Consider the following 10547-nt stretch of genomic DNA (forward strand, 5'->3'; position numbering starts at 1 on the left):
TGCTATAAGGCACTCCTGTGTATATTGCTATGAAGCCTGAGTTCTTTCTGCCAAACTGACACCTATGTGGGGAGTTGAGAGCTGGAGTTCAAAGAGGCTTAGGTAAACCACTTACACAATATGTACTCTGTATACTGCAAAGTACAGCTCTACTGACTGACTCAAGAAAAATGCCACTGGTCAGTCTGTTTTCAATACTCAGGTTAATATGGACAGTGCCTCTCTTTTAGTTGTGGGGTCAGGTTAAGGGTAGGGGACCTTGAGAAGGATGACAATGGGCAGAAGGCTCAACTTGGAAAATGAGTTAACCCGAGTCTTCTCTCTGGTAATTGTTAGTTCCTCAGTGGGCAGTAGCATAAAAATGGAATTGAGCATGGGTGTGTGTGTTTGTGGGAAGTGAGGGGGGCAGGGAGGTACAGCAAGAGTTTGTGTTTGGGACCAGAAAGGAAGGGGTAGAAGTTACCTGGACTTGGAATTATGAAAGACCTTGGCTACCATGTCTTCATGAATTCATGACAGCTTCAATCCAACTGTATATTATAAAGTAAAATAATGGACAATATACACTGGGCACAATATACAGTAAGCACTGATGGAAACAAAAAAGGGTTTTTGTTCATTTGGTGTTTCCCGAAAATCAGCCTTAGATGGAGTCTCCACCCCTCAACCCATTACCTTTATCAGAGGGCTTAAATTCTTTTCAAAATTTAACCAAATAAAACACCAAAAGCCCACGAAAACCTCTTCTTCAAGGCGTGTTGATTAAGTGAGAGTGTATTGCAGTTGGTCCTTGGACAACAAAGATTTGAACTGCACAGATTTTTCTCAATAAATGTGTACTACAGGATTGAGGCTGATTGAATCCTCAGATACAGAACCTCCGATATGGAGGGATAAGAAGGGCTCACTCGAAAGTTTTATGCAGGATTTTCAACTGCAGGGGTGTGGTGCCCTTGATCTTCACATTGTTCAGTGGTCAACTGTATCGAATTTGCCTAGCTCTCAATTACTGTCATTAATTCTTCTGAGTACTGACAGCCAAGAATCAGTTATAGTGTACATATAGTTTGAGCAAGTCACTTGACCTCTCGGAGCACCTGCAAAATGGTGATTACATTACCTGTCATTGGATTAAGGACAAGATAAAATAAATTGTGTGTAAAGTGCTTACCTCAGTGCCTGGGACACAGTACCATGACTTTGGAGTCAGACAGACCTGAATACTTAACTTCATTCTGTTCCTATTTGACTTTGGGCAAATTACTTTTTGTGCCTTGATTCCTTATCTGCAAAATGGGGTATTAATTCCTAAGGTTTTTGTAAGTTAGTACTAAGATGACAATAGAAGCCAAAATAAGCCTGTTACTTAAAATTTTGCTTTAATAATTTTAAGTTATTTTTGCTTTCTCATCTTGCAGGACCTTCCAGCTGCACAATTTGCCAGTCTGTCCACTACACTTGCTTTGCCAAGCACTGCATAATCCATACTGTAAAATCAAAGACCTGAAGTAAGTTGGACCCTGCTTTAAACTCTTAGGTATTTGCAGGTACTCCCATCTGATTGGACTTGAAAACAAAGTATAACTGGCACTGAGCTTCTTCATAGCAGAGCAGCAAATGAAAAGATATGCTACAAGCCTAGAAGGGGTAGGGAGTCAGGCAGAGATCTCTGCCAACCCTTCCTGCCTCTTCCCCTTTTTTATGTGTTGCTTTTTGCTGTAGCAAGTGGGTGTCAGGCTGTAATACCTAGAGGTTTGTGTCTGGTGCCCCTTCTGGACCTGCCTTACTCCATCCCCAGCCTTTTCCTTCCAGACTCCCAGTCTTCCCTTTGGTTTCCTTTTCTCTCCCTCCATTCCTCACCCCCACCCTCCTCCTCAGTTATTCCCCAAGTGCAATTGCTCAGAAGCACCCACCCCACACCCTGACCTTATGTTCTCATTCACTCTCAGGTCCCTTTGTCTAGTCTGTCCACATCATAAACACACAAATAGGAGCTGCCTTGGTTCCCCACCTCCTCCCCACACAGATTAGTGTCTGCTTTCCTTCCTTCTTGTCCCAGAGGAAGAGGTGGCCTTTCCAAACCCACCCAAGCCAGTAAATTCACTTTTTATTTTTTTGTACTTTTGTGAGCATTTATTTTACTTCATACAACACAAAAAGTATATAAAAATATAAAGGCTCTTCAAACCCTTACCCCATATGGGTGCCCCATACCCCACCCAACCCCATATACCTACTTCTGCTTCCCATCCTCTAATCCTGATTCCACCACCCTCCCTAGTTAATAGCTTGTTTGCTAAATGTCTTCCCAGACATCTTTCTTTTGCATATTCAAATATAAATCTATAGCATAAGGCACACATAAATCTGTAATATACATAGCATACATAATCACAGAAGTTAATGGAACTTTTATTTCACACACAAAAACACAATGGCACTCATATTTTTTCATTGAATAGTACAGTGGACATGTCTCCAATACAGTATGCAGGATCTACCTCACAGTCAAGGGTCCTTGAAGAAGAGCCCCCCTCCTCAGTAACTGCACTTCCTCACTTCTGCTCACTCCTCAGTCCTCGCAATTGGGCTTCTGCCCACCCCCCACCCAGATTGGCTTAAAGATCAGACGTGGCCAGACCCAGTGAACACTTTTCCTCTCTTAGTGTCCCACCCCTTGCAACTTTCTTCCCCGTTTCAACTACTCCCAAGTATTTCATTGCCTCCATGGTTCCCAATCTGTGCAGTTTTGCCGTCCAATATAAAGATATTTTTGGTTGTCAAGAGTTGTTTTGGTGGGGGTGGAGTGCTACTGGCATCTAGTGGGTAGAGGCCAGGGATTGTGCCAAACATCCTAGTGTATTGGACAGCCTCTTGAAACAAAGAATTATCTAACTTCAAATGTCAAATAGTTCTGAGGTTTGGAAACAGTGCCTAAGATATAAACAAGCCCAAAGAAATTTCTGACAAGTGGAGAATAGAGATCTTGCCTCTAATCCTGATGACTGTTAACATCTGCTCTAACCGGATATAGCCCAAAGTCACATCCAGTTACTGCAGAGGTGTCCCAGGTTATGACAGCTTCAGTATCTAGGTCAACAGTTCCCAGGAGATGTCCAAGGTGATGTCCATTTGTCTCAGTTTGATCCATCTTCCATCTGTGGGCTAAAACATCCATTTAGCTCCCCTCAACACAGCTTATAGGCATCAGATGGGGAGATGCACACCATCCTCCCCCTTCTACCCCCTCCCTCTGGAAATTGATTTCCCATCAGGGTATGTTCTATTATGCATTTCTGAATTTACTAGGAACTTTGTAGCCAGACTCCCCTCCCACTGTAATCTGGTGATGGGGGGAGAAAATCTCAGGATGGCATCATCCTTTGTTCAGTGGTCTGGACCAGCAAACCCTCCAGGCATTGCTAGTTGCTGACTCACCTTGGAAGTGGCACAAGTTCCCTGTTCAGATCTGCCTGTCCCCAAGTGGGGACTGGGGAGGATTCTCCTCTCATGAGGCTGAACAGTGATAGCAGTCCTTGTCTGCAGCTGGTGCTGGTGTCCTCTGTACAAAGCCCTGGGGATTCCCTTAGGGGTGGTGAATCTCTGCCCTGTTGTAAGCCCAGGGTTAACCTCAGGTCTGCTTTAATTGTTTCTCATGTAACTCTCTCAGAACATGAATGAGCTTCTTGTCCAGTTCATTCCTGGAGCCTTGGAATGCAGGAATCCCTACTACCCATCACTCTCTGATGCACCTCACCAGTCAGTTCCAACATCTTCTTTGATGGTTTACAATTTGCAACTTCTCTTCTGGTATAAATTTCTGGCTTGGCAAAAATCCGGTTGCCCAGAACAAGAACTTGCTCAAGTTAGCTTAAAAAAAGAGGATTGCTGTGGATTTTCACTCAGCAAAATTGCAGGAAGTGGAAAAGTGGTCAGGCTGTCACTGTCCATCTCTGGGGTCACAGGATCAACCCTTCTCTGTGCCTCTCTGCCCCCTGGGCCCTCATAGTGTCATTCTCTAAAAGACACCTGGTCTCTGGAAAGGACACAGTTCTGTTCCCCCACAGCCAGGGCCAGGTCTCAGCCGTGGCCTCAGTGTTCATCACTCTGATCCTGACCCCGACTCCCAGTGACCCACTGCTTTACTTCCCAACATCATCTGGACTATGGAATCTGCTTCTGTTCAGATTCTCAGAATATTTGGCTCAGGATGGGTCACATGTCCCATGTGAAAATGTTTGGCTCAGGATTGGTCAAATGTCCATTCCTGGTCCAATCATCTACAGCTTAGTGTGGGGGCAGGGGTAGGGAGTGGGAGTGTTATATGCTGGCTGCCGAGGTCCAACAGATACTAGGGGTAGGAAAAGAAATACAAACAGAAGCTGCAGAAGTTCTGGGGTGTGGATACTTGCTCAGTCATGTGTGACTTCTTTGCAACTCTATGGACTGTAGCCTGCCAGGCTCGTCTGTCCAAGGAATTCTCTAGGCAAGAATACTGGAGTGGATTGCCATTTCCTTCTCCAGAAGCTCTTCCTGACCCAGGGGATTGATCCAGGGTCTCCTGCATTGCAGGCAGATTTCTTCCTGTCTGCACCACCAGGGAAGCCCCTGGAACAGAGCCGGTCAAGAGGGTGGGAGATGGGGTAGGAGTCGGGGAGGGTGTAGACTTGTCTACACCCTCCCCGACTCCATGTGAAAATGTTTGGCTCAGGATTGGTCAAATGTCCATTCCTGGTCCAATCATCTACAGCTTAGTGTGGGGGCAGGGGTAGGGAGTGGGAGTGTTATATGCTGGCTGCCGAGGTCCAACAGATACTAGGGGTAGGAAAAGAAATACAAACAGAAGCTGCAGAAGTTCTGGGGTGTGGATACTTGCTCAGTCATGTGTGACTTCTTTGCAACTCTATGGACTGTAGCCTGCCAGGCTCGTCTGTCCAAGGAATTCTCTAGGCAAGAATACTGGAGTGGATTGCCATTTCCTTCTCCAGAAGCTCTTCCTGACCCAGGGGATTGATCCAGGGTCTCCTGCATTGCAGGCAGATTTCTTCCTGTCTGCACCACCAGGGAAGCCCCTGGAACAGAGCCGGTCAAGAGGGTGGGAGATGGGGTAGGAGTCGGGGAGGGTGTAGACTTGTCTACACCCTCCCCGACTCCTACCCCTCCTCCCCTAACCTCATTCTCCCTCTCTTCCCCTGACTCCACACCACACAGCCCCCTCCCCAACCTTTCCCCCCTCTGAATACATTTTTGTTTCACATTTCTGAATTCACTTGAGGGCTCTGTAGTCAGATACACTTTCCACAGTGGAAACAACTTCCCCTCAGTGAAAAATTCACAGACTTACACCAAGGGCAGTCCCAATTCCCAGGACTGCGAAATACTGGAAGTCTTAGCTGCTGAAGGGGATCAGAGTCGCTCCTGTATCCTTCTTGAGGGTCTACTCCTTGGATCCCTCCATCAGACCACAAGCTAAAATCAGAGGATTCCCAGTAGGGAGATGTCTGAAATGAAGCTCCTGCTGTGAATGGTGCTTGTGGTGGAGATGTGGATGGGGATGGTGCTGGTGCATCTGAGAAGGGGGATAAGGGGCATGAGTATGAGTATGTGAATGAGGCAGGGAGCTGGACAGGAAGGGGTTGAGGTGAGACTGTTGCCTCGGGCTTGAGCATCCCAGAGAAAGAATACATGGCTGTTTCCACTGACCTAAAACCTCCCTCCCTCTGCCCGCCAGAGGTGTAATTTTTCTGGTCTACAACTCCAAGAAGCTGCATAAGGTCTACACTCAGATCTTGTGCCCCCTCGGCAGCTTCCACCCCCTCTGCAGCTTCCACCCCCTCTGCAGCTTCCACCCCCTCTGCAGCTTCCACCCCCTCTGCATCCTCCTGTTTTCCTCCTCCTGTGGCTTCAGAAGCTGCAGCAGTAGTAGCAGTGGCCCCTGTCTCCTCCTCTTCACTTGTTCCTTCTATTCCAGCCCCACCGGCAGTGGCCAAGCTTGGCCCCTCTGCGACTGGCGCCTGGGCTGACTGCAGCTCCTAGAAAGAAGTGAGCAGAGTTGTGACCTGCCCTGACATGGTGGGGGCGGGGGGAGGCGGGGGGAGCAGGGGGGGGCTGGGCAGCAGGACGGAATGGGCGAGGATGGGCGGGGATGGGCTGGGCTGGGCTGGGGCAGAGGCTGGGCTGGGGCAGAGGCTGGGCGGGGGAGGGGCAGGAGCGGGGTGGGGGCGGGGGCGGGGCGGGGCGGGGGGAGGTGCTGGGCTGGGGCAGGGGCTGGGCGGGGGAGGGGCTGGGCTGGGACAGGGGCTGGGCGGGGGATGGGCTAGGCTGGGGCAGGGGCTGGGCGGGGGATGGGCTAGGCTGGGGCAGGGGCTGGGCGGAGGCTGGGCGGAGGCTGGGCGGGGGCTGGGCGAGCGCGGTAATGGTAATCTCACGGTCTTAAAGAGCTTCCACTTCAGGAGGTCCCGCTCTTTCTGCACTTCCGCCAGGGTGGCCTGGGTCAGCTGCAGCCGGAAGGCCGCCTCCTTGCGTTCCACCTCGTGCTGTGCCGCGAGCAACGTCAAGTCTGAGGCCAACGCCTGAGCTGCCGACCTGTGCAGCCCGGCGAAGTCATGCAGCCACTGCACCCTGTGCCTGTGTAACTGGCTCTGCTTGTAGGCAAAGCGCACGCCCAGGGCCAGGCTGCTCCAGGCACAGGCTTCTTTGGCCTGGCTGGGCACCAGGCGGTCCTCCAGGATGGCCCTGAGCTTGTCCTCCACCTTCTCCCAGGAGAGAGACACATTCTCAAGGTAGAACTCAGGGCCTTTCGCGTGCCTGGACATCCTCTCGTTGATGAAAGCCATCACTTTGCCATGCCGGAACCCACTACTGAGGTCCTCAGATTTCAAGGCCATGACGACTGAGTACCTTTGGGGCTTGGCTGGCTCTGTGGGGATGAAAGAATCAGTCCTCCTCCCCTCCTCCACCCCATGAATCTCCGCTTCTCCGCTTGCCTCCCCCCTCACCACACACCCTCCTAAAGACCCTTTGCCCTGCCCCAGGACACCTCCCACCAAGCCTCACCTCCTGGCCAGTGAGAGTACAGGCCAAACAAAACCGCCTACCCCACTCAAAAGGTACCTCTCTCTCCTGGAAGGCGCCAAGGAAAGAGAAGCTCTGGCCTACCCTTCGAGGTTTTTACCTCGGGAAACCTCGGGAATGTTCCAACTTCCAGAAACTGCGAGGGTGAGAGGGGTGCATGAAGAAGATTTTCTCCCATCCCCCAGACATAAGGGAACCTCCTACAGTGTTGCAAGTCTTCAAAGGTGGGAAAAAACAGGAGTGGTCAGAAAAGACTCAGAACCAAGAACATGAAGCGCTTGTAATCAAATACCAAAATTCTCAACCCCCCACCATAATGGTTTGTCCCACTCAGGGGCCGGACCCTTCTACAGATGGAATATTCTGGAACAGGCAATGGCCCCATCTCTCAGTGGCTTCGGCTGCCCCCTGGAGGCAGGAGGTGGAACCTGACTACCGCCTCATTCCCCATCACCTCAAATGGCCATAAATCCTGGCCATATCCATTCCCAAAACATGCTCGTGTCTTGAATTTGTTTACCTCCAGCGCTTACCACCTCAGCCACCACCACCGTTCCCCCACCCCCTACCCCTCGCCCTGCCTGCAGCCATTGTGCACCAGGTTTGTCTCCTGCCGTACCCTGTCATAAGGATCTGACTCTGTCTCTTTAAACTTCTGATGGTATTTCCAAACCTACAAGATAAACCTGACAGCTCTCAGGTTGAGTACTACTTTACCACTTACAATATGATGTGCTGTGACTGTCAGTTTTTATCTATGGGCCTAAGATGAGGACTGAATGACAAAATGCATATAAAGTAGTAATGTTTTCTATGGTCCCATTTTTGTAAATAGGTACTTCCCCAGTGGCTCAGACAGCAAAGCATCTGCCTACAATGTGGGAGACCCAGGTACGATCCCTGGGTCGGGGAGATCCTCTGGAGAAGGAAATGGCAACCCACCCCAGTACTCTTGCCTGGAAAGTCCCATGGACAGAGGAGTCTGGTAGGCTACAGTACATGGGGTTGCAAAGAGTCGGACACAACTTAGCAACTTCACTTTATTTTTGTAAAATGCTCAAGTCCTGTGTGTGCGCGGGAGCGTGCGCGCGCATGCGCAGGAGCGTGCACGCGCATGCGTAGGAGCATGCGTGCATACATATGTTTCTGTGATCTTGGATAAAGGAGTGGAAGCATATGTGAAAGGGAAGTCACTCAGTTGTGTCCGAGCAAGTGTCTTAAGTGTCTTTTAAATGCATGCATTTAAAATCTGGGAAGTTACATACCAGAGTTTTAACAGTGGTTATTTTTGGGTGGTAAGGATACAGTACTTTCTCAAAAAATTTTATTCTTTATATTTTTCTCTATTGTAAAATTTATTTATAATAAACATGTTTTTCAAATTTCTTAAACTATTTTTTTCTGATAATTTCTGATCATTTAAATACTAGAAAGTAAATGTCTCTCTATAATCGAACCCTTCCCTCCTACCTGGAAGATAACCATTGTTAACAGTTTGATATGTATCTTCCAGTGTTATAAAGTAGCCTATAGCAAGTAATTGACAGTTTCTCAACTGAAGCCTCCCCTCTCTTGCCTCCTAGCTTTTGCACAGGCTGCTTCATGAACAGGTTGTTCCTCAGTGCCTCCTGCTCTCCCCACTCCCATTCTCCTCATCCACTTAATTCCTGTTCAATTTTTATTACCCTTTCAAGCAGAACTAAAGTATTTGCTCCTCTTATAAGTATTTCTTGATCCTCCAACCCCTTCCCACAGGCTAGGCTGGATTGTGCCACTTTTCTGTGTCTCCATGGTGCCTTGTGTGTACCACATGCAGTACTTTCCACACTGTATTATAATTCATGATTTTCTAAAATTTTTCCCCATTAACTGGGCATTCCTTAAGGGCAGAGTCTAGGCTAGGTTTTAATTATTTCTGTGTTTTCACATCTAGCACAGTGGTTAGCACCTAATAAATTAATTGCTGAATGAATTGAAATAATTCATTATATCAGTAATGAGGCAAACAAGTACCTTTATAGAGAGTTCTGTTTTCTCCTCTGAAATGCTTTTTCTCCACACAGACTGATTTTCTGCCACCTCACAGCCTCTTATGGAAGAGACCTCGCCTTAGTATTTGAAACCAACCAGTATCTGACAGATTTGGTATTTGTGAAAAACACCCTGGAAGATTCTGGAGTGAAGCTTCTGTGTGAAGGATTAAAACAGCCAAACTGTATCTTATAGACATTGAGGTAACTGAGAGCAGGAGAATTTGTTGTTTGTGTTCATGTAATTTTTTTGTGGTCAGTTTCTTTTGTTTTGGGGGAGAGCATGAATAAAGTAATGAGGGCATTCTTCTGTTCTCTAAAGGTTGTAAAGGTACAACCTTTAGAGATATGCCTTATCTCTCCTGCTTCCTGTGGTGCACTAGCAACTGTTCACAGCACCAATCAGTGGCTCACTGAGCTGGAATTTAGTGAAACAAAACTGGAAGCTTTGGCTTTGAAATAACTCTGTGAACGCTTAAAAGATCCGAATTGCAAAGTACAGAAGCTCAAGTAAGTTGTCACTATTAGTTTTCATACTGCAAGAAAAAATTTATAAAATGCAGCTCAAGATGGATGTTGTATAATCAAAACACATTTCAAGGAGTTATGGAAAGGAAGAACAGTGAAAGTAGCAATAATGTTAATGTCAATAATGAAAACTCACTGAGCAATTACTTTGTGCTAAGCATTGTGCTGAGTGCTTTGATTTCCTTTAATGTGTACAACAGCTTTGCAAGATTCAGATTACTGTCCCCATTTTAGCAGATGAGAAACCCAATAGAAACCCAATAGTATAAGGCTAAATAACATGACAGAGACACAATAAGAAACCCAGATGTGTCTGACCTCACAATCCACATGCATGTGTGGTAAGCCACCTCTGTAATGTCCAATCCTTTGCAACTCTATGGACTGTGATCCACCAAGCTCCTCTGTCCGTGGGATTCTCCAGGCAAGAATACTAGAATGCGTTGCCATGACCTTCTCCAGGGGATCTTCCCAACCTAGGGATCAAACCCACGTCTTACATCTCCTGCACTGGCAAGTACATTCTTTACCACTAGTGCCACCTGGGAAGCCCAAAGTCCATGTAATGACTTTGATAAAAGATTTACCATATATATATCTTCTTTTCTGAAGAACCCTGACTCATTAGGGTTCTTCAAAGAAACAGAGAGGTAAAATGTGTATAAACATATAGAGAGATTTATTTTAAGAAATTGGTGCTCTCTCAGATTATCGCAGCTGGCAGGTTCAGTATCTGCAGGGTAGGCCAGCAGACTGGAGACACAGGAGAGCTAGTGCTGTACTGCAAGTCAAAATGCAGTCTGCTGGCAGAATTCTCTCTTCCTAGGAGGTCAGTCTTTTCTATTAAACTTTCAACTGATTGGATGAGCCTTACCCACATTGTGGAGGGTAAATTACTTTACTCAAAGTGTGCTG

General features: G+C 47.5%; 1 protein-coding gene and 1 long non-coding RNA gene across 2 annotated transcripts; both read right to left on the reverse strand.

Moving 5' to 3' along the window:
- Nucleotides 1-2391: 2391 nt before the first annotated feature.
- LOC139181722 (uncharacterized) lies at nt 2392-5129 on the reverse strand. The gene is made up of 2 exons (XR_011565481.1): nt 3439-5129; nt 2392-3165 (listed from the first exon to the last, which is right to left on the reverse strand). It is a non-coding gene; the product is annotated as an uncharacterized lncRNA (long non-coding RNA).
- A 109-nt stretch (nt 5130-5238) lies between these two features.
- On the reverse strand, nt 5239-6928 carry LOC139181522 (testis-expressed protein 13A-like). The gene is made up of 2 exons (XM_070785044.1): nt 6429-6928; nt 5239-6032 (listed from the first exon to the last, which is right to left on the reverse strand). The coding sequence occupies exons 1-2, from the start codon at nt 6885-6887 to the stop codon at nt 5286-5288; spliced, it is 1206 nt and encodes a 401-aa protein (XP_070641145.1). The 5' UTR covers nt 6888-6928; the 3' UTR covers nt 5239-5285.
- Between the last annotated feature and the right edge of the window lie 3619 nt (nt 6929-10547).

Source organism: Bos indicus, chromosome X (assembly GCF_029378745.1).
Source record: "Bos indicus isolate NIAB-ARS_2022 breed Sahiwal x Tharparkar chromosome X, NIAB-ARS_B.indTharparkar_mat_pri_1.0, whole genome shotgun sequence".
NCBI classification, from domain to species: Eukaryota; Metazoa; Chordata; class Mammalia; order Artiodactyla; family Bovidae; genus Bos; species Bos indicus.

Coding starts and splice junctions, on each gene's coding strand:
- LOC139181522 (XM_070785044.1), bottom strand. CDS start 6,887: ATGGCCTTGAAATCTGAGGACCTCAGTAGTGGGTTCCGGCATGGCAAA. Junction 6,033..6,428: donor AGTGGAAGCTCTTTAAGACC/GTGAGATTACCA, acceptor ACTTCTTTCTAG/GAGCTGCAGTCAGCCCAGGC.